The sequence below is a fragment of the Phalacrocorax carbo genome, chromosome 13, assembly GCF_963921805.1.
Source record: "Phalacrocorax carbo chromosome 13, bPhaCar2.1, whole genome shotgun sequence".
NCBI classification, from domain to species: domain Eukaryota; kingdom Metazoa; phylum Chordata; class Aves; order Suliformes; family Phalacrocoracidae; genus Phalacrocorax; species Phalacrocorax carbo.
The window spans coordinates 4,133,103-4,157,934 of NC_087525.1; the positions used below are offsets into that span (position 1 = coordinate 4,133,103).

At 41.6% G+C, this 24,832-nt stretch overlaps 1 protein-coding gene across 1 annotated transcript in view; it reads right to left on the reverse strand.

Annotated features, from left to right (window-relative positions):
- Positions 1-538: 538 nt before the first annotated feature.
- Positions 539-24,832, reverse strand: part of IPMK (inositol polyphosphate multikinase) — a 42,499-nt gene continuing 18,205 nt past the window's right edge. Inside the window, exons 3-6 of the mRNA XM_064464583.1 lie at positions 21,130-21,226; positions 13,567-13,739; positions 4,711-4,792; positions 539-3,683 (exon numbers count right to left, since the gene is read on the reverse strand). Coding sequence (XP_064320653.1) covers positions 3,049-3,683; positions 4,711-4,792; positions 13,567-13,739; positions 21,130-21,226 — 987 coding nt within the window. The 3' untranslated portion in view covers positions 539-3,048. The remainder of the gene's footprint in view (positions 3,684-4,710; positions 4,793-13,566; positions 13,740-21,129; positions 21,227-24,832) is intronic.

A 24,832-nucleotide genomic window follows, 5' to 3' on the forward strand; every position in this document is an offset into this window, starting at 1 on the left:
GTCTTCAGAAAAGTATATCCTCAGAGAGTACGTGAAAGACAATGCTTCCATGAATCTTCCCTTTTGACGATCGATTCTGCTAAATAAAACTTATTGCTTAAAATCAAAACAGACAGGTTTCATCGACGACGACAGCGCCCAGATATACCACACCAGCCTGGGGAAGGGACCCCTCTCAGCTTCATGGGACAGAGACACCTGTAAGCCTTGTTACCGTTCCCGTGGAGATTTCCAAGTAACTGACACCTGTCCTGGACGCCTCGTACAGAGAAGAAAAGCGGCATCGCTGGGAGGGAGGGAGATTGATGGCGACGCATACGTTTAGTGACCAGAGTCTCCCTCTTCATCTTCTAATTAATCCAGTAATATGTTTAATGATTTCTGTGACATTTCTGTGACATTTCTGACATCTCCAACCGTAACTGCCACCAATCTGACCAGACACAAGACGCTACAAACACTAAATCTAAAATGTGCAAGAACAACGTGAATGTAATGCCTTTGCAGGCTTAAATTCACAGCTGGTACTACGCCGACACACCTCTACAGCAAGCTTTATTTACACAACTTCCAATTAAAAATACTGTTATCTCTCAAGCTACATTTTAAATTAACAGAAATACATCCATAATAACTACCGGTAAAAAAACATCATAAAATTATTTTATTTTTTTTATTCAAAATATTCTGACAGTTTAACAATATTCCAGGTGCATTACAAACACAGCCATAGTCAACACAACAATCAATAAAGAGCATTCAAACACTGAAGACGTATATCTTAAAGCAGAGACAGGAGAATGCGCTTATACTAAGAGCATACAGGTCATTTTCCAATAACTGACTCCTTTGAGGCAGACGTCTGATTTCTCTGGCACAAAATGGATTAAAATCCAAAAGAGATGAATTACAGAGGACAAAAATTCAGATGTATAAATGTTTGTATAAAACTTTGTGACTCTATCATACCAGGCCACTACTGGCCTGGACTACTCTAGTGTTCACTATTCACGGGACAGAACAACAAAGTCCTAACAGAGAAGCCAGCATCAAAGCAAACAAAACCACAAACTCTTCCTAGAATATGGCTTAAATTAATTCACAGAGAGTTGGGAATATATTAACTATATGATGCGCTGGAAATACCAGGTAGAAAAAAAATACTTTATTTTCCTGATATTTCCCCCTCAGCCTTCACCATAATTTGCATAAAATTTACAAAAAGATGATACTGCCCCCCACCCCCAGCAAGTGCCTTTTCCTATGCTTCAAAAACATGATGTTACTAACAGATTGGTTTCATTCTTGAACCTATTGGCCAATATAAGCTCTAAAGTTTAAACTATGTAGTTCTACAGGAAATACCCTGTTTCTTCCAATTAACCTGGGTTCTCACAGAGCTAAAATTTCAGCTTTATTTAAAACAGCATATTTGTTTAAAAAAGTATTTATCACTTTCTGATTTAGAAAGCACCTGTCAAACTGAGAACTTGCAAAGCCATGTGCACAAATGAGTGCGTAGTGCAGACCATCGCACAGAGAGAGCAGCAAGGCCAGCATCATACTGAATCCATGTGTAAAAGATGTACATTTCCAATGACCAAATCCATTCTGGAAGTTTTACTTCTGGGGGTTGCTTAAAGCATTAAAGTCTTGCTCTGTGTACGGCAAGACTTCTCCCTCCTGACTTTTCATATAGCTGACTATACAGGCTTGGTAGGACAGCCACGCACACCACATACAGCAGAGACACACCAAAAATGCTTTGCATACACCAACCTGATCTCAAATATTCCATATGAAAGCTTTAGAAAAGAAGGAAGTCGGACAACTTTCAAATTACACAGCTTGCCTGGATGTCATTGAAAAAAAAAACACACAAAACAAAACAAAAAGAGCCGGCTTTAGCCCAGGGTAAGAGAGCCACAACTCCATTGTGAATGACAAACAGAGGTACGTCTGGTTGTTCCAGGGCTGGACTCGATCTTTTCGCAGTAAAGGGTCCTTCACCTGCATTGCTCCTCGTGGTTTCCAGTCGACGCTCCCCAGCGGTGGAAATGTGAAACGCTTGTTGCAAAAATACAAGCGGGCAAACGGCTAGAGGAAATCTCTGTACGCTTACTCAAAATGCTTTGTTTCCCCATTCAATTAGTTTGCTTTTAAAGCAATGTTTTTGGAGAAGGGCCATCAGAACAAAGGAGTGAGGCATTTCCCTTAGTCACAGCATCAAACACTCCATTAACAGATTGACTTAATCTTCTAAACCAAATTAGTTCCTGGAACATCTCGCATTTGCATTTTTACTCTTCCTTAGAAACAAACAGCTTCTCTAGCAGTTGTGCAGTTTAAGCCTGTTACCAAATTTTACTCCAGCATTTTCTTAGCACCTCAACGCAAACTACGTCGTAGCTTGTCTGTGGTGAACATCAGCTACCCACAACCGCCAAGCGGGGCAGCGCCCGCACCAACGCTGAGATAACAGCAACATCCTCCCGTGACATTGAAAAGCACGTTTTGATACGCTGGCTTCCAGGTTAGCCTACTGACTCAGAATGGGGTTTCTCTCCAAGTAGGGTGAACTCCAGTTATTTAAATACCGTAAACACAAGAGGGCAGTACCGAGGACATCAATCCTGCACTTCATAGTTTTCAGTCCATTTTCTAAAAAACTGTTATTGGAGATACGGCTCAGTATCAAGGCTAAGTGGGCAAATGTTATCTACTCTAAAGTCATTATGGGAACTAACATAACCCTTTCTTATTGTTCAACTGTACTCCTCGGATTGAAGCCAACCATATGCATTTCATCCGCCTAATTTACCTATCCTGCTTAATCTCAAGCATCTTCATCCTTTCACACGCCCTAATTAACTATCAATTATTTTCCTGAGTGAGATTATAAAAAGTTAAACCCTTCTACCAAAAGTACAAAGACAAATAAAATATAGAACAATACAAAACCAGTTATACAGCATTACAAGTGCAGAAATTCTTCATGTTGTTGCTCTTCTTTATCATTGGCCCCCAGTAAAAACCATAGCAAAGAATTTAGTTATCCAAAATATTTTGAAGTACTGTGATTAAGTTCTTCAGACCATAAATGTAGCCCTCATCCTTTGTGTTGCTAGGAAACACGTGAGCAAAATCTATCATTCGGACTTCAACATCCGCGCTTTCCTTGATCTCCGCTGGCATGTGACAGAAAACTTTTTCCAGTTGGGGTATAACGTTTCCGTTCAGATGCTCCTGTGTAATGCACGTGCTGCTTTTCCACACGTTGTCTTGCTCCAAGTTTTCAACTTTTAGTGAGAGTTGGCTGTGGTGCCTCTTAGAATATGCCTTTTTGTGAAGTGCATAAAATTTGGACAAGCCTTTACTTACAGAGGCCTCAATTTTTCCATTCTCTGTAGAATTTATTACGTGAATATTATTATTATACTCCAGTATGTCTCCACCTGATAACAGTCCTTTGGGCACTCCTCTCTTCTCTGCCAAGGTGACATCACTCAACCTCACAGTTGTTGCCTGACATGAACCTTCATAAACAAACAGTAACGAGCTTGCATAAAAGTTGAGTTGCTTCTGGCCCTCAAACCACTCCAAAATTTTTTCAATCTTCTGGATGCTGGCAGCTATTGCGTCTTTTCTCAAGCAGTACCCATTGTGGAAAAACTTGGAGATGCCTGCAAGAAATGGACACATTTGGGGATTATTTTCACCTCTGAAAAGAAATCAAACATTTTTCATTTCTTTCAGGATGAGAACAGTTCTTGGTTTGAAGAAACAGACAGCATTCACATAGTTCCCTTTCAGGCAATTATTAACTAAATCAGAAGTGAACTGAGGAACTATGATACCTTCAGTCACCTCCCCCTGTATAAGGCCAGCTGCATAATACTACAGGTTGGGCTTGGATTGTAAAGGAAATTAAGCAAGCAATGTATCAATCAAACAGCAGATGAACACGGTTTCTGCTCCCCCATGTCATTTTAGCAAGCATCTGGACAGTTTTGGGCAGGGACCCATGAAGTTCTCCAGGGATAAAGCAGCTCAGGCAGCAATTTATCATGAGTGACAGAGCTGACAAGTTGGTGCCAGCTCTGGAGAGGGGTGTGTTTGTACACATGTCCTTCTGCCCCTCAGTGGGGAGGGATGAACAGGTACCAATTAATAACTAGTTTGAAATAGTTATCACCACCAAGCAGACGGACGATGGTAGCATTTTTATTTGCTGCTGATGCAGAGCAACATACAGACTGACTTCAAACAAGGTCACTTTAACTGAAAAATGCATTTTAACTAATTTATTTCCTAACTAAAGACAGAATATATTCACAAAAGACAACTAGAGAAAAAGTATGTATTACAAAAACATTTTAATAGGTCTAAGTTTTCTATTTCATCACAGTCTCAAAGCTATGAAGAAACGGAATTCTACCACTCTCACCCCCTTATTAGTAGTAAAAGACAATTGGTGGGGCAATTCCTATAGACTACACCACTGTTAAAGGCAACTGCAACCTGAATTAGGATCAACAGGTAGTTCAAATGACACAGGAAACTGGTAAAGACCCCTCTTGCAAGAGAAGAAAAAGGGACCTTTAAAGTGGGAACACACAGACTACTTTTTCCTTACAGTTCTTATTCACAGTAAGTAAATAAACGAAAAATACCCAAGAGCACCAAATCCTGACACACAAATTCCCTTACCGTCCTTTACTGTTTCCTTTGTCAAGCTCCTTCCGTAGTGCTGGTTTTGTGTCTCATAGCTGTCTGAAGAGACATGGTAAACCTGCAAGAAACAAGGAGGTTACTCTGTGCTTATTTCGAACCACCAATATTTCTGCAGAGCTCAGAGACACCTGGCAGACAGGCGACGCCATCCCTGGTAGCATTTATCCCTCGCACGGCTGTAAGTCACTTGCAGCAGTCAGCACTGCCCTCTAGTGCTCTGATCTGCAAAATCCTCCCCCTCCGCATCTCGGGGTCCAAGCTACAGCTTTCCTGCGTTAGAAAGACACCATTATGTTGGCAAAAAGCACCGTATCCATTAGGGGAAACCATTTTATACGGCACCTGCCTTGCCAATCAGCGCTAACACTTGAAACTGTCATACTCCTACCCACGTCACTTTGCATATTAAATCAGTAAAGCATAACAAGCTCAAGAATTCGATGCGATGATTTTGCAGTTTTTAAAACTATAAAAATATTAAGCACAGCAGCAAAACAATAAGAAATACTATGACGTGCCTAGGAAGGCCCAGCTCCATGAGACCCATCTGAAACTATAATCGTTGGCCCAAATGAGGTTATACTAAATAAGTGACTAAATAAGTTGAGGGAAAGCTCAGTTCCAGTGCTGATAGTGGTGTATCAGCTCTCGCCTGAAAGGGAGGCAACTCAAAACGGGTGCAGTTTTGTCCATATCAGGAATTGTACAAGCTTAACAACTTAATTCAAAAGTGTTTTACAGAGAGACACATTTTCTCTCTAACTGAAATAATTTCCATAGCAGAAACGTGCCAGCCAGCCAGGCCCAAGTCTAATTTGTTTATGAGAGTGTAGACAATTCTTATTTGCAGAAATAATGGTGTTAGCAAGCAGGCAGATGTCTCTGGCAGAAACTTTGCGCTTGGCACTCGTTCAGACCACCCAACCCTGCGGCACCCACCCTGGCTGCAGCGCTCTGCCCTCCCTTCACCCGCCAAAGGAAGAGAGGATCCCACGGAAAAGCAAGCCGGGGCGGGCGCACCAGCGAGGCGCCTGCCCCAGCACCTCCTCTGGGGACTTTTTCTTGCTGTAGCCCACAGAGAAAGTCCAGGATAGTGAAACATCAGCGTGCAAGGAGGAGAGCTACCTGAACAGGAATTAAAAATATAAGAATTCTGTTTCCATTGCAGCCCCCACCCCGAAACCCCTCTCCCCCATCCAAACCATGATGAGCACAATATGAAAACACAGGTCCCGAGCTCCTGCTTTGCAAAGTAGCTGGGAAGAAAAGTCCCAAATAGCTCTTATTTTGACAAAAAGATAGAAGTAATTAAATTCAGGGTCCCAAGGAACTTAAATCATAGTGTGTGGAAACTGATTTAAGTCATCAACCACGAATTGAAGGGCAGTAAATAATTCTGGTTATACTAAAGAAATAACAGCTGTAAGTCTGAATGTTTAAAGTCACTTGGTAGCAGAAGCACTTCCCACTGTTATGATTCCTGCTTCCACTGTTATGATAGTTACCGAAACTGAGGCCCTGACATTGACAAATTGCAGGAGAGCATAGCAGAGGTGAGGTGTTCTAAAGCAGCATCTGACAAGTGTGATTTTGTTTTCACAAAAACAATCATTTTTCACCACTTTTTTTTTTGTTTTTCCCCAAATCACATAAAAGAGGTACAGCATGCAACGTACAAACCCAGAGATTACTTATGTAAATGCTTCAGGTACCAAAGGGACTTTCAAAAACACACAAAAAGTTTCAGGAACTTTCTAAATTTAAAGAGCCACAAGCCAAAGGTAGTTCAATAAAGCAAGAACAAAAAAAAATATATGTATTGCTTAGGAAGAGGATCAAGAGTCTGACGACTGCAGCAAAGTTTTCACTAGCTGTGTCTTAATAATATGGAACGTTCTCATTTAGTCGGTCTATGGGCAGCCTCCACCACACACCAGCACTGCAGCACACACTTCTGAGAGTATAATCTTGTTTACCAGAACCTCATCTCCTCCCCCGCAGGAGCTAACAGATTTTGTGACATGGGCACTTGCTCAAAAATGCTGATTAAGATCTGCAAGCTCATTTTGTTTTCCAAAGAAACGCTGGAGCAGCACATAAGCCCCCTGTGCTTCTGAGCCAGGTTTCCTGTGAAGCGACCCTACCTCTTCTCGTAATTTGCACAAAACCATTGCCCCCAAACGGGTTTCTGCGCAGTTTAAAAATGCCCAGCCAGATGTGCATGTTTTGCATTAACAGTGTTTTTAACTATACAAAACGGTCGATGACAAACTACGAAGTCCCACACACATACCAACAGCATAATGTATATATTTAACTACCTTGTGAACAAGCAAAGACTCTGAATACCCTTGGTTACCAGTGGGCTTGGCTGCAGACAATAGCATTAAAGGGCAACATATATGGGTAATCATGAAAGTATTCTCCACGTTAGCCAAAGAGCTGTCTCTTAATACTGCTTCAAGCCTTTTCTCAACTGCAAGGAAGTGAGTATTTGAAACAATCCAGGAAAACCTCAACCAAATCCAAACACACTAAGCCCCACGCTGAAAGCAGGCAAACAGAAAACCAAGTTCAAACAGAAATAATCTTTCACCAGTTCTTGCTTCACCACGACCCACCCCCCAAAACACAGGGGTGGCCGCGCTGTAGTAGCAGAAGGCTAAAATAAACTTCCTAGTCTATGGACGTCTTGCTTCACCGTGCTTTTGTTCATGCTCTCACCACTACTAATCTACTTCTAACCCTTCCCAAAAGGATATTTGCCTTTGAACCACCATCCCTGTTGTTGCAGCTGTCTGTACTAGCCCATTTCTTTCAAAACGCTGACAAGTCAAGTAAGTCACCTCTGTAACCTTAACAACGGCCAAGAAATTATTAGACAGGAAAATCTCATTTCTTGTCCACCTGCCGGAGCTCGTTACGTGTTTGCTCTGCATTCACGAGGAGTTTCACTGCATAGTGCAAGACAAAGGCAAAGAAACATTCTTACTAGGCAAGATCAGAGCTGTTTTGGCTGACAGTGCAGAGCGTCCTCCTTGTGCCTACAAGCAGCTCCCATTCGGTGAGGTTTCTGTACAAACAGAACTGGAATCCAGCACGCTATCCAGCAGTTTTTAAGTTATTAGTAGTAGGGGCTCTGTACAGGCAGCATGTCAAAAAATCCAGATTAACGAGCAAAAGCTTCAGACTTTCTCAATCTACACTTGGCTTTTGTTTCCCCCAAGGTGTTGCGTTCTTGCTGCTTGCATACACACATGTATTTTTGTACCCTTTTTCAATTACGGTTAGTTCATCTGACGTTTCTCAACTGAGGGAAACCTTGAACTAAAGTAAAAAGTTTTTCCAGTGTCGTCTTTAAAAAAAGCACAGCCCTTGCCAGACCCCAACAGCGAGACACACGGTTTAGAAACCTTGCAACTGTAGCTTTGGGACATGAAGCTGAAGACTGGACTGAGGAAAACAAGTATCAAATGTTATGTAATGTTATTTATGGTAATTCAGTACTGACTTCCATGGCAAGGCAGAAGAATACATGCTGTTCAAATACTTATCTGCGGCAACTCCCTAACTTGCAGAAAGTGTAATTTAAATATGTATTATGACTAGCCTGCTTGGTGGAGATACTGCTAGCACAAATAAAAAACTCTATGAAGTAACTTGCCGAGCTCTTTCACATCTGCAAAAACATATTAACTAACCTGTATCACTGAAACTGGGGGGAAAGAAAAAAAAATACCTTGAGCAGGCTCACGCGGTACTCTGCAGTCCTACTGTGGAGCAAGGGCTAACTCGACTGCCTGCGTGGTATGGACTCGTGTGCCACGGGCATCCCCAGGTGCTAGGCTGTGCCTGGGAAGCAGTTTGCTGCGGAGCTCCGGTGCCGTCCCGGCTCCCCCGCATGCCCTGCGAGGGCAGCCTGGGACCTGCTGCTCTTCTAAGCAAGTACAGGGAGATCAGAGATACACGCTCCGATGCCGAGGCATCCAGACTTCAAGAGTCAAAGGACTGAGCTGTCCACCCCTTTTATTTTTTCCATAAATATACTGAAGAGTCACCCCTATTTTACACTCCTGCAGGTAAGAGTAAGCCAGCACTGAAATACTACACAGAGTTTTCTGTTTACAGCACTCGTAACTGGCATCTGAAGGTGAGTACCCGGCCTGCTGCCAAAACTGGAGCCAAGCCGAAAGGTGGGGGGTAAGCAGGCAGCAGCCCAGCTAGCCTGAGGGCATCCAACAACAGCATCAGCCCACCACCTTCGCGGGACAACTCCAGCGCCAGGCCAAAACCCACACCCGGGTACCTTTTGCCTGGACCTCAGCATCGTCCCTATATAAATATACAGGTTTCCTTCATCTCTGAAGGACCCAGGTTTCCCTGCAGTCCTGTGACCTCTCAGGGACTGATCCTGCCACAGTGGAAGACTTAAACACAGAGTTTTAAGAAGCCTTATTTTTTTTTCTTTTTCTAAAAGAAAGTAAAAGAAAGATTTGAAGAAAAATAAAAAAGGGAGACATTTTTTAAAATACGTTCTCATATTTTACACTACTGCTTTATATGCTATATATATTTTAATGCTATAACACTATTACTGCTGCTGAGAGCATGCCCATTTATCTAAATCCAATTATCTGAACACTTCCTTCCCCTTTTTAAACAAACAAACAATAAAAAAACCCCAAACTTACATTGTTGCTGCTAGACCACAAGTGATGAAAGTACATCCCTGCTTGCTGCTGGCTTGAAAATTCAGCGCAGGAAGGATGCACCCCTGCTCCCCCGTTTCTAAGACTATACTTACTCTATCTGTTTTGCTTCTTTGTCCTCCTGGTGTTTGACAGAGTGCTTTACATGTTTAAGTATATCGCCAAATGCTCTGCCAATCAATACAAAGTTTTAGCTAAGGACCTTAGATAAATAGGTTTTAGAATGAAATTATGCTTAAACTAATTCAGTGAAAAAGCAGACTAATAATCTAAATAAAAGAAACACTGCAGGTCAATCATGAACCATTTTAAAAATAGCTTAATACATAATTTTGGACTCCCAGAACTTCCAGGGAGCACCTCATTAGAAGAAATTTCTTTTATGCCTTCTTTTTATATAATGGGGGGGAAAGAAAGAGGCCATCTCTCATCTCAGCTTTTTTCCTAACATCCAGGAAATCTTATCAGCCATAAGGACACGAGTGGACCAGCTGTCACATGCATGACGAGTCTTTTGTGTAAGGAAAAATTGCTGGAAGAAAACCACCAGGGTACCCATCTGCTAGAACTGGCCCCAGAGGATGACAGATGAATCTCCTGAACTACACAAATGAAGTACTTCTGAAACATATCCTTCAATCCACTAGCAGATACCGGCCTCCAAGGAATTGCTGCGTTCAGTTCCGCAGCACGGATTTGGCACCATCAGACAGAGACAGATGAGCCAAACCCAACTGCAATAACCAGGCATTGAAACTGGAGAGAAAGAAAAGCGGAGGCAGCGGCGCTGGTGCACAGAGGTAACAAAGCCAGCACAGAGAAACCAGCCACAGTCTTGGCTTACTGCGCATTTCAACCACTGCACAGATCTCCAGTCTTTCTGGGGAGCTTGCTTATTTGGAGGTTGGGTTTTTTTCAGGGCTCTTGGTTGGGTTTCTTTGGCTTGCTGTGGGGTTTGGGTTTTGTTTTGGGGGTTGAGTTTTTTGGGTTTTGTTTTCTTTTTTTAGTCTCGTGGTGTTTGGGTTTTTGTTTTGTTTTGTCTTCCTGTTTTCTTAAACATCAAAGCTTGAATTAGACTTACAACTGTAAAAAACCCAGTTCTGATCATTTTTTACCATGGAAGAATATGAACACTAGATGCAGGATTTAATATCTTTATTATTCCTCCCTTCCTAAATTTTGTTATTAACACATCAGAGCTTAGGAAAATCACCATGATACTAGAAAGGGTTCATAAAGGACTCATAAAACAGACTCAGCTACAGTCAGTTTTAAAACATCTTGCAGGAACATGTGCTGTAGATTAGGAAATTTGCTTGTAAAAACAGCTTTGATGAGGTATCTGCATTACTGCATGCAACAGTTCATCTGCACAAACAATAAAAGTAAATGATGGATTATACTGGTAAAGTTACGTAATCACCAGTTTGTGCTTTTAAATCATGTTTCAGAAATGTTATGGGCTACGTGATATTGCAATCGAGATGTTCTGGAAGAAAAAGAAAACCTGCAGAAATCGGGAACTGTGGATTCTGAACAGATTGCAAATCCGAAATGAGATCACAACCCACCCATTCTGCTTGTATTCGACAGAACACAAAATACTCTGGTTTTAGTATTGCAGGCGCTGCAAAGATATTTCTTATACATTATGCGTCTACTAGTGAAACCACATTGCAGCTTGTGCCTTCGCTATTGGAACCGTACCTTAGTTTTCCAACTTGTATTTAAACTCTCACTACTTTGATAACAAATCTATGTCCTCATCTGCTGAAGAAAGGAACCTCTCCACTGAGTATGAAATTGGGGTTTTAACCAGTGTTACTGAAATGACTGTACTTTCTAAATGCGCTGCCATGCATTCATTCTGTCTATTCAGAATGAATATAGTTTAGCACATGCCAAATGCCAGAACTATGTACATAAATCAAAGCTCTGCCAGATAGGAGACTTGCTTCTTTTAAGGACAAACCTTATATTCATATATATTAAAAATATATATTTTTATATATAAACAGATGACTGCTTATTTACCAGTGCATGAAAAAAAAGCTGTATCAATGGCTTTTGGGGAAAAAAACACACTATAAATAAATCTGGGGGTAAAACCCCCCACCTATTACACATTTTTGCTTGTGCCTCTTCGTGACAGTTTCTATGTTGTTTTTTAAAACCACATAAAACTACATCTTCTATTTTTACCCGCCCTCTTTCTTGCTTTTCTAAAATAGAAACTTAATAAGCAAGCCCACCTCCATGTTAAAAATAACACTGCAGGGATTAAAAACAAACCCTCTGCTTTCTGAATCGTGTTGTACCACGCGTTGTCCAGCAAACACGAGCAGCCCTCACCCAGCACGCTAGCTGTTCTAGGCAGTAAATGCCCATACAGGGGAGTGTTTTACATTATGGCCAGAATCTTGCAAAAACGAAGCCAGCAGACAGGCAGAGAGCACCCCGTAATCAAGAGGCAGCATGCTGAGCAGAGAAAATGCCTTGTGAATTTAGACTTTCTTAAGTGTTGCACGAGGGGAGGAGGAACCTTTTGAATTCTTTTCGGAAAATAACTTCCGACATGCAATTTGGTACTAAAGGCACAAAACAAATCTCATCTAGTTAAACACCAGATGGGAAACTGCAGTGCTTGGGGGAACCATCGTTATACATACAGTTTGAATTAGGGAGTTGAAAGAATTTCTGCAACGGGATAAAGGTCCCAATAAACGACAATGTCAGAAACAACAGCCACAAGGAAAAAATACCGTGGAAGCGAGCATTCGTTCCTTTTGCACCATCATGAAACAAAGGATGTGAAGTACATTGTTTTACACATGAGATAAGAAAGGTTATGTAACGACATAAGCCAAATCCAAAGCTATAATCTCCAGCCTTCCTTCTCGATCTAAACTGTTTGACTGGTTTTTGACTCGACTCCCACGTTCTTTCTCATAGGCTTACATAATTACTACTCCTCCTGGCCACTATAATTTATAGCTGTAAAAGCTTATCTCAAGACAGAGTTAAGGCTGAGAGCCTGGGCAATTAAGTACAAAACATTACAGAGATATTAGAATTATTTCTAACAATGGTGCAATCTGTGTGCTGCTGCTATCTAACAGCAAAGGGGAAGCTTAAAGTCTTTAGCTATTTATGCCTGTTGATGCAGAGCTTGAAAAGCTCTGGCTTTGTGTATGCAGGAAGGAAAACAATCTCACATCAAAAAGAAAATTATTCCTGTGCCAATCATAGCAGAAAAAAGTACTTTAAATGCACCGCATCAGGAATTCATTACTGGTATGCATTACTGGCATACAGAGAGTAACATGTGTATGTTACTGATCCATAAATGTTCTGTACGGCTTTTCTTTACATGGAGTTTTAAAGTAGCCAATACATAAACTTTGAATCTTCATCCTTCTCCTCACCTGTGATAAGGAAGTGTAACAGCATTAGTTCAGACATCAGCAGGGCCTTATCCATCTGCAACTAACCTTCAGCTGACAGTTGTTCCTCGAGCGTGTAAGCATCGAAGAGGTTTTCTTATGGTGGAAAGCTTTTTTAAATGCAGAAACATAATCAGCTTTTATAGATACATGCATCCCCTCTGAGAGCTAACTTACTCCTCCCTAAATAGAAAAATTACGTCAAAATTTTCTATTTAAAAACATCAAGATGCAAAATTTGGAGAGGCTGCAGCTCCTTGTTAAATTATTACAAAGACTGGCTTGATATGTAGATCTCCAACAGCAGCCTGAAAGTCAAAAAAAATACTTGGATAATTTGAAATACCTGCTAGGAGAGAACAATTAATTGCAACTACATTCAGTTTTAAATAACTGTTTAAAGATGGTCTGTCCCAACCCCTCTCTGTTACACATATACCAGGCTGCAAACAGATTCCCCAGAAGGGACACAGCCAAGTTAAACACTTGTGAACAAGAGCAGTGTTTTGGAACATATTTCACACAACAGTTGATACCAGTACTACCAACATATTCAGATAACGCTTTATTTATGTAAAACTCAAGAGGATTGTCATTTGCTAGAAAAACTAGCCTCTGTATCTGGCATGGGACAACAGGCCAGGGCATAAGCTGAATCTGAAAACAAAACAAGTTCTTACCCTCATGCCAAGTACGAGAAAGCCAATCTCCTCCATCAGCGGGTACTTGCTGACCTGCTGCTGTATCTTCTCAGCTGAAGCGTACGGATCGTAACTTTTCTGACCTATTTTTACATCCATTATGCAAGGCTTATTAAACTTACAGGTCACATCTTCCAGTTTTAGATACGTATCTGTCAAAAAGAAAAAACTTCAATAAACAGTAGGTCAAAGCAAAATAATCACATAGTTTCTGCTGAGCTTCCGTGGAGGAAGGAGAAGAGTTTGAGGCTTAACAACATGGGAGTTCTTTAATAGTCAAATTGCTCTCTGAACACAGACTAAATCATGGTCATTGGCACCCCCAAATTCTGTTGGCATTACATTCCAAATGCCTGTTGTTTGGAAAGTTGTATACAATTAAAGCGTGCTAACCTAGCACTCAAATTCCAATTATTGCCCAGATGAAATCCATGAGTCGCTTTTATTAAGCCATTAACATACTTCAAATAGCATTAATAAGCACGTACAAATGCAGGTTGCCAGATGGCTGGTCTTGCAATGGAGATAGTGTTTTCTTTCTGTGTGAAAGGGCTAGAATTAATCTGGCAATTTTAGTTCGTATCATTTTAAAAATGAAATGAACATTTCAGAGTCCTACCCTACAGGGGCCAAAACGCATCTCGTTTTATTGCTTTTTATCCCACTCCCATCTGTACTCATTTCTCACGGCACACCTTTTGGTGAAAACACTCCTTGAATCTTAGGCTGCCTTTCATCCATTTCCAAAAGTCCCTTTGGGAGGGTGGGTGGACCAAAAAACCCCAAGCCCTTGGAGTGCCTCAAGATTTAAAGGAGTATCTAAAACCTGGTCAAACTGGTTTATGCTTCTCTGCAGTGCAGGTAAGAGGCTGTTACCAACATGATCTACAGCACTGATTGTCAGAACACAACAACAAAACAACCTTTGCTAACTGCTTGACTCGCAGACAGCGCTGCTTGGAGGAAGCTTGCACAGCTCTCCAGCCCTTGCCCGGGCACGGTATGCACCAAGACAACACACAGCACTAACACGTCTCATTCTTCACATCAGCTGCTGCGAATCCACCTGTTTTCACTCACAAACTCCACATTAAAGCTTGTTTCTCTTTCAAGTACAGCCTATTCCATGGGTGTATTTCTCTGGCTTTAAGGCGATCTGAGTACACAAAACCATTGCATTATTCCCCATTCCTGCAGCATAATCTAAAAAGGGATTGCCAAAGAAAGCAAAAACAGTTCAAGGGAGAAGAGGGACAAAGTGCCTTGTTTTGACAGTTATACAGACAGGTAACAAATCCCATTAGAGTCAAGATAAAGGGAGCAAACAGCATTCCATTTCCACTTGCTAAGTAGAAACACTTTCTTAAGGATAAGAAATGAAAGGGACTTTCAGTTCTTTGGTAAGTCCTACTTAGCTTCAATTTTTACACCATCGTGATCGAATGTCCCAATTCCCCAAAGTATGTATGTATCAATCTGAAATAGGTTTGATTTAAACCTCAGATGCCTGCTTTATGTATAAATGGGTCTAAGCATATTGTTAATGTAAAGTCATTATCAGGAAAGCATGTCAAACCAATATACTACTTCAAAAAATTCCAGTCCTCTACTAACTCACTACATCAGCTTACAGTACTTCTCAATGTCTTTTGGGCTACAGAATCAATCTAGCTACAGCAAAAAGAGTTTAATTATAGACTATTCCACACATAAGCCGGGTTTGTTAAGTACAACCGCAGGGATATCCAAGCTAAACCAACTCATGCTAAGCTTTGAGAAGCCACAGGCAGCAAACATACTTGGTATTGGCTCACTAGATATCCCCTAAGGAGAAGCAGGACAAATACTCTCCCTACCAGGAAGCGTATTCTGTATCACCTGAACTGCTTCTTCTATTCCAAGTTTTTATGCACAGGTCTAATTCAGTCAGATATTAGCACAGCTTTTGCAGAGCTTTGGGGAACCACTACTGAATCCCGCAGAGTCCATATAACCTGTTAGCTGTGTCTCATTGAAACAAAAATTGTAAAAATCTAAGTGTCATCCTTCACACCTCTCCTTTTTGCGTATTACAGAAATCACTGTAATCAACAGATTTGTGTCATCACTTTAAAACAATCCAGAAAACAACAACTAAATGAAATTCAAGATTTTCAGTACTTAGGTCTCAAAAGCACTGAGCCAGAAGTATGCCATGGGAAGTGGAAGAAGAAAATAAATACAAAAACATCTCAGAAAATGGCTGCAGTCCTTCACTGCCAACTCCAAAATCCTTTGCATTATGTTGTAAGCACCTCTGGACTCAAACGGTTTCAAATACAAAATTATAAAAATTGGAAGTTACCACAAATTATCCAAATTATTTAGATGCAATGTTTTTATCAACCCTAAAAAATTACTGATTACGAAGTAGTGTAAACCATCTATTTCCGTAATGCAACAAAAAGTGAACCGATAAAAATAACTAGCTTAAAAAGCAGAACTTCAGTCTCTCAACACATAGCATGCTTCCCTTCAGACAACAGGCAGGCAAGATAGTCCTGCTCTTTCCATCAAAGGCATTTGTAGGGCACCCAGTTACCCACTGTCCCCTACTCCACTAGTCCAGATCCCTCCTTTTAAACGTACAGCACCAACATTCAGCACCTCCATAATATTTAAAAGTTCTGCCTGTCGCTTTTTAGTTCCCCATCCATTTCAGATCCATTAAGCTAGAACATCTCCCTAACTGACCTCCTAGAAATGTAGCAATTACTATTTTTAAAAAATTAAGCATTAAAATAACTTAGGCGCTAACACTGACCCTGGAAAATATTAATTACTTGGCAAAGCCTATGAATTACCCAGAAATGACTCATCTCTCACACTTTTTGGAATTATTATTTAAGTCTTCATCGTTACCTAACTGCTAGCTCAGAATTAAGACTATGTTACATCTGTTCAATGCACACCCCCACTCTCAAAAAGCTTTTCGTCCTTGCGGGGAGAGTGATGCCACCACAGAAAAAGCATAACATCAAGTTATTTTTTTTTTCTCCTTACAGCTTCAGAAAAATGCACCAAGTGTTTGCAGTTCATCTTTTCCTGGCACTGTTAGATTCATATTTGCATTGTGTTCAAGATCTATGGTCTACAGAAACGCAGTATCAGAACGTATCACAACTCTCAACCGTTACCCCTACGATAGCTGGAAGCATTAAGACTGAGGCCACGGAAGCAAGCTTCAGGTTCAGATAATCAGTAGGTATCACTGCTCTACCTTTTCCAGTCAGGTGCTCTCATAAACTTTGAGGATCTGACCCCAAGTGTCCTTCTTAAGGTCATCAACCAGTCTGCAGCTGAGCCTAGATAACCAGAGCACTCTCCCTCCTCTCCTTGTTTTGTTAAGGAAAAAAAAGCGCAGATCTTTCAAGCAGTTCAGATTTTCTAAGTTATTATGGCTAACCCACCATGCTTCCAAAAATCATGCATTGGCCATCTAAAAATAGCCGTGCTGGTTTGAGCTGTGGTAGATTTTCTCCATCGTAGCTAGTACGGGGCTGTGTTTTGGGTTTGTGCTGGAAACAGGGTTGATAACCCAGGGGTGTTTCCGTTCCTGCTGGGCAGGGCTTGCACAGAGCCAAGGCCTTTCCTGCCCCTCAGCCCACCCCACCGGCGAGTGGGCCGGGGGGCACAAGGGGCTGGGAGGGGACACGGCCGGGACAGCGACCCCAGCTCACCCCAGGGACGTCCCACACCACACGGCATCATGCTCAGCGCACAGAGCTGGGGGAAGGAGGAGGAAAGGGGGAAGGGACATTCAGAGTGACGGCGTTTGTCCCCCCACATCACAGTTATGGGTGACAGAGCCCTGCTGCCCTGGGGACAGCTGAGCGCCCGCCTGCCCGTGGGAAGGGGTGAATGGATTCCTTGGTTTGCTTTGCTTGTGTGCGCGGCTTTTGCTTTACCTGTTACACTGGCTTTACCTCAACCCACAAGCTTTCTTGCTCCTACCCTTCTGGTTCTCTCCCCCGGCCCACCGGGGGGAAGGAGCGAGCAGCTGCGTGGGGCTGAGTTGTTGGCTGAGGTTAAACCATAACAGGTTAAATTAAAACGCCCTGCAGAGAAAAGAATTCATAAGGATTTTTGTATCTTAGCTTTGGTAGATATGTCAAGGACTTAAATCATTCCTCAGAAGCTTGCCTTCCCCCTTTCTATTTTTTAGTGGCAGGAAAGGAGGCAGGAAGATGTGGCTTGACATATTATTTATATTTTTTTTTCACAGTCCCAAAGGAGACAAACCAAAAGACCACCAAAATTCAGCAAGTATGCATGGCATGAACCACTGCAGACTTCAGCACATGCTGATGCATTCAGTCCTCACTGGAATCAGAAGTGACTAAATAACTTGAGGCATCTGATACCTTCTCATAACTTAAAAGGCACCTCTCAAAACATATGAATAAGCAGGGAAAAGCCTCAGTTGCTCCCAGCAACAAGGAAAGAAAAGAAAGGTTTGAAGCTGGCTTATATTTATCTCCCCTGTTCTCAGTTTAGTCAACAAAAATTAGAGCACAGTATGAAATGAGCAGCATTAAAATTATGTAAAAAAAAGAAGCAGGGGCAACAAGCAGGCAGCAAAAACCAGAACTCTCAGCAGGAAACATTAAAAGCTTAACTAACAAGGTTGCTACATCTTTTTAACAACTTTTCCACTTCTTTATTAAACTCCAAATGCCCACAATGACAGTGAACCCAAAGTTCAAATCGTCTCATTCCACTTTTAGATTATCTTAGGGAAATGGAGCGTCATCCACCTCTAACTCCCTCTCTTGTGCAATAGTACCAGGTATGCGATTTCAGCATAACAGGACAGTTATGCACAGTATCAATAACATTTGTAAAATATCAGTCCATCTCTTCTATCACACTTCCTATAGTCTCATTTACACTTAATATATCCCTTTTAGCTAGCAATTTCATCCACTCACCTACATTTTCAGCACAGAAGACTGATGCTTCTCCCTAAGTATTTCTCCAAGAAAATATACTCGTGTTCTCCACCCTTCCCACTGCAGCTCCTGCTTACCTGTCACATGGAAACTCAGAGATGGTCACAGATCAAGTTTCAAGTGGTTCTAAATTAAGTTACTTTTGCTTTTTTTCCTACCACAAGCCTATAATTTTCTTCATGTCTGTATGAACCTACTCAAAGTTTCAACCCTCTACACCCAAGATAACAGCTATGATGCTACACATACAAGACAGCATTTCCCAAAGAGCCCTACTTCTTCCTTACCTCATACAAGACCTTTACATGAAAAAAGGACACCAATGGCCATCCTCTCTCTGCCCTGGCAAACCAGGCAAGCTGTTGTTCCTTGTTCCTCCACAAAAACACTCTTTAAAAAAAGAATATATATATATATATGTGTGTGTATATATATATAATTCAGAAGACACAGCAAGCAGTTTGGTAACTGATAGATTGTTTAATTCAATTTTTGGTTTTTTAGAAGTCACTTATGCCCAGTTTAGCAACAATAAGGAATTATTGGGTTCACTACTCAGAGGTTGTATGGAGCTGTGTCCCCAGAGTCTGTAGAGCAGTGACAGCCAAAGGAAAGGTCAGGCTTCTAATGTCAAGATTGCAAAACCTACAAATACATCCTCAATCTACATTTAAGAACTAGATACCTTTCTAGCAGCTAGATTTCCTCATCTATGGTCACTGGGACACAGCGCGGCAGCTAAGCATACTGTTCAATCTTTTGAACCAGAGCTTAATCCACAGCTAATTTGGGGGACAGGTAACAAACCCATCACCAATTTCCCCAAAATAGCCTCTCCATGTCCCTCCCTCTGTGAGGTTCCTTTCCCTCTTCCTATTTTTCTAAACTTGTTTTCCTACTTTTTATGCAGTCTAAACACAACACTGCTGGTTCTGTCTACCTCTGGCGCCAAGTACCGATACACACACACAAATGCAATTTGTGCATCTACAACACAGAGATTTTCCTTCTACATCTGGCATTAGCAAAACTGCATCTGCAAATACCTGCTAAACAACAGATGACTTCCAACATGAACGGCTACCTCCTTAGCTTTGGACGTACCCAGCACACATACATTCTGTTACGCTCCCTCATCTCAACGTATTTGATTTCTGTCAAGACTACACACAACTCATTAATTCTATAGATAACAGAGTTGGCAATAGAGTGTTTTGTTTAAACGCCCACCATAGCTTTCTATGAAGAGGGCTCCTGATAGTGCACAGTCTTTTCAAGAAGCAAAACAAACAAAATCATAAGTTACTCTTCTTTTAAACAGTTATTCCTGTGGCAGGACTACTGGTGGAGACCTGCCAAAATTCAGCCCCATGGTGCACAGTGCCAGTGAATTCCCAAAGTAAACTAGGGACATGTTGAATTACCGCCTCTTGGCTAGACCACATATTTTTACATGCTAAGATCCTACTGTGAATAGAAAAAATTGATTTGCAATTTGGAGGGAACATCAAGTCAGCTCCATGACACACATAAAATTATGAGGGAAAGCAAAAGATAGCTCTGGTAGAGCTATTTGAGTTAGTGCCAAATATGAATGTGTGAAGGCAAATCTGAGCCAAGAAAGTGCTGGGTACTATCACAATCCTTCTTGCTTTTCTTTTCAGAGTTTAGACGATGCCTTTGGACACTCTTACTACTCTCTTTGGAAAACCAGTCTTTCAAGCGACAGCATAAGCAAAAGAAGACAAAGTTATATTAAAGAAGCATAGCATCTGGTTTTGGTGCCCGTGTATTAAACAGACTCAACGGTATTCTTTATTTTCTGTATGTTCCAGAAACTCCATTTCCCCAGTGTGAATAAGAAAAGTCCCCAGAAGAAAAACTAGTTTCTGTTTTAAATATATCCGTAATACATATTCTGTCTTGCAGAAACAATCTTCCAATTGTCCTCTCAAAATACATTTTTATTCCTGAATCCTGACATGTTATACAGACACAAAGACACCAGAGCTTTGCTCCACTCAAACCAGTAACAGAGGATGACAAGCAGAGCTCCCCAGCAAGGTCCCTGCTGAAATAACTGTTTTGTATGATATGGGGCACGGTGACGGGATCCAACCTCTGGAGATCCAGCAGCAGATTCCAGTTTGAACACCTCCCTTAGGCCCCAACCCATTCATTTTTTATTTCCTTACACACCCACACGGCACCTGCCTCTTGCTCTGAAGGCCTGACCAGACATAAACATGCAACCAGCCCACTGCTCTGACATGACCCAGACCAGAGCAGCAGCTCCGAGGCAACATGCATCAGGTCCAGCTACTCAGGAAACACGTGCTGTACAAAGGGCCGTGCCCCATCTGCCCTGGGAGGAAGATCCCAAAGACTTAATCCAGCCAGAGGACAGCAAATGGGAACCAGTTGTTAGAGGGAACATTAGTGGATTACAAAACTACCCAGAAAAACCCTACAGAGCTCACAACTGCCAAAAATCAGTCTCCAGAAGTTTTTTTAAGGAGGTTTGGATTAACAGATAAAATTAGAACAGTACCATTTGGTGCAGTAGGTGGTGACCAGACACCGAAGTATTTTGGCAGATATTCCCGCAGCTCCAGAAGAATGCTGTCGCAACAGTCGGAGTCATAAACCTGAAATAAATTAGGGAGGGGTGGGGAGATCATCAGTTTAGAACATTAATTTTATACTTCCAATTGTCCCATAATTATAATTACTTACAGTCCTTGTTTTCATATGTTTAAAATCTCTATATTTAAAAACATACAAGATGAAAATGGTAATTATCACAGTCCAACATAAGTGAATGGTATCCTTTCTTTAAAATTTTAAAGTAGAAAAGATGTACCAACTCTAACGAAGGATAATTTATGGCTTAATTTAAACAAAAATCTAAACTATAATGGTTAGCATAGAAGCCTATTTTGCAAAAAAGCTGTTCTCCCATTCTGGACCCAAGACTGTGTAGGATCACTACATTGCACCGTATATCCTAAGCTTTTTAAGTTATATCAGGTAGAGTATGCAAGCCCAGGCTGGACAGTATTTTCTCATTTCCTCCAAAACAACTCATCCTGTAACTACACCACACAGACAATGGACAGCCCAAATATATTTCTTTTCATTTGCTGTAATGCTTTCAACATTTTTTTCAACTTCTAAAACAAAAAAAACATGACCAATTTGGGAAGAGCAGCTGGCTGATATTCCTGAAGGACTAATTCTTTGCAGAGTTAAAACAAAGCCTGGGACACTATCTGCTACAGAATTGCATGACTGTCACCGGTTTGCGGTGCTGTTAAGAGGGTTTCACAACCATTCCCGTGACCAGATTCCCCACAGCCCACCCAAAGATCTAGTTACAGACGTAGGGGATAGCCTACAGCATGGTTCAACATGTTTTGTAGACTAGAAGATCCATGTCCACACAAGTACAGGTTACGATGACTATGATTGCATTTAGGAACCATTTCACCCTAATCCCCTTGCAGCTATCCCAGTTCTGACACTATCAGACTCGTGTCCCGTCCCTCAGTCCTGCGGCAGCTGCACAGCAACACCCACAGGCGCTGCACACGAGTGACCAGGGCAAGCTCACAATTCTGCTGTTACTTCAGTACGCAATGCACAGGCGTGTACTCAGAGTCTGCCGCAAAGTCGGAAGCAATGCAAAAAATTATTTAAGGTGCTAACAGAGCTCTACAGCGTTGGCTAAGTTCATTGCTTCGAGATCCACGTTTGACCGCGGTGGGAGAATATCTTGCGATGGAAACTACAAAGGGTAGATATTGCAAAATACATGCCTTTAGTGTTGTCTTATTAATACATCTAGGGAGGTAAAAACCCCAGACCTGAAGTTCAGCTACTATTTTTGAGCATCAAGGCAAGCCTCGGCTACAATCACTGATGCCGTATAACTCTAGACAGAGCCTCATGCAGCAGCAGAATGTTAAAATTAGTCAGTGCAGGTTTGTGCTAAGTTTAGTTTCATCGCAGAAACCTCAAACTGGGCAAACTGAAATCCCCAGTGTGCTTCAAACGCAGGGCATTGTTCCGTAGCCCTTTAGGCACATCTAACATGGGGCTCTCTTGGGCTTGTACCATCCACAGCTCTGACGCCTCTACGCCAGCACTGCTACTGGGCAGTGACCAAGACAGTGATACAAGCAAATCCACACCAACTGTACACTACAGCATTTAATTTGACCCATTCTTTTAACTAGCTCACAGTATAAGCCCCATTTTAAAGGTCCTAAGGAAGGGGCTGAATCCTCAAAGCACACAAGTATGTGCACAGCGTGATGCACGACACGAACGTACACCTACTGCCGCACCCTCTGCCCCCACTGCTCCTACCTTAAGCATACAGAGTTGCTGGGTGTGTATCTTACAAGTCACCGTGTCACATCACAGCGCACTGATCTCTTTCCAGAGATGTCCTGGTCTGTCAAGCTGGCATGACCTCTGGGGACTACAGGTAATTGTACGTCTAAGCCTGTTTTTCCTCCATGTCAACACAAGTTGGTATGCTAATATTCTTCTGTTCCACGACAAAAAAACCTTGCTTGTCCCTGGGATCAGTGGCTGCTGTTTATTTTTATTTATGCAACATTTCTTTGCTAAGCCTTAGATGTTGCCAGCAGAAGACTGTTTTCCCCAGAATATAGCTTGATCTTACTAACTTAAGGAAGAAAAAAAAACCTTAAAGGTGGGAGAGAAGAGAAGAGAGATTAGCACCACAGATGCTGAGGCACAGACCCATCCACTGCCACCTTTTGTAAGAGCGTTCACTGTTCCCCACTGTACAGAGGGCTGTTTCTGGGCCAGGACTCCAAGCACTGACTGGTGGAATTATTTCACGCTGTGGGTATTTTCACACAAGTAATACAAACTCAGTTTTTGTTTACTGTGATAGTTTATTATCATAGCACCTCATAGCCAAGACAGGGAATTACCTTACATCCAGCACAAATACTCTTTTTCCAGGTCAATTTAAGCAGATCTGAGAGGCAGCGAACCTCATGCGGTATCACAGCCTTTACACGGGAGCAAGTATATATATTTAGGACAGGACAAAAAGGAGAGAGGTGGAAGCAAAAAGTGCAGCAGCCAAGGAGGAGAAACACTGAATGCAACTGAAAAAAAACAGGCAAATGTAATAAGAATTTCTTTGCTTAATTTACTGGCGAAAAAGATTCTGAGAGAGTGTAATGTCAGGAGACCACTTCCGTTCTTTAAAGAGAGACAGTACTCTTGCTTTGACTGACTTTTCAGTCACCAACATTAGGTGATTAAACTCAGCAACTTAGCAAGTAACTATGAGTATGCTCCTGTGTATTTCAAATAGAAGGATACAATAAAGATATTCAGAAATTTTATAATGGGGCCCAAAGTCAAGGCCAAAGGGGGAAAAGAGCTCCAGCAGCGTTATCTTCCAAGTAGTCTATCCTTTAATACACTGATATAAGACATTTTGAACGGAGACAAAACTCACAGTAATGCATCATTCAGCATAGCAGAACTAAGCGCATAATTTCTGTCTCTCAATAAGTTATCTTGCTCCTAGAAACAGTAATAAACTCCCCTCATAAGTTTGATGTAACATATACAAAGCACTTACTTGACCTTAATATAGACCTCCACCTCAGCCTGAAATGTATTTGCATGTCAAACAAGAATAAGCACTCAGTTAATAAAGATCAGGGGAAGCCATTCGGTGTGGGCAAGGCAACAAAACCAGACATTTCAGGAATTACGCTGATCCCCGCGCAGGAGAGAACCACCTCTGCTCATTAGAGAGCCGTCCTTGTGCACAGCACTCGCGCCATGGGCATACTTTCTCATTTCGTACAACCTGGTAGCAAGCTACACATTTAGATGCCGTTCAGAACGCCAAATAGAAATGTGTACTTAACAAAACCATCCCTATCATTACTCAGGAAATAAACTGCACCTCCTGCCCCAAAACGTATCGCTGCAGATATTGCTGGAAAACTCATGGAAAAGACAAGTTGTCATGTACCCCAGAACAACCTTTAGAAATAAACCATTATATTTTTACTTATATCAGCAATATTCAATTTCACTTCAAGCAGATGTGCATTTTTTTAAAATGTAACAACAGGTCCATTTCTCCAGCATACACTGACAAACATAAGTTATTTCTGCTTTACCAGTAACTGTACATAATGTCTTCATCCAACAAATCAAGAACTGCAAAACAATTCCATGTCAGCTCA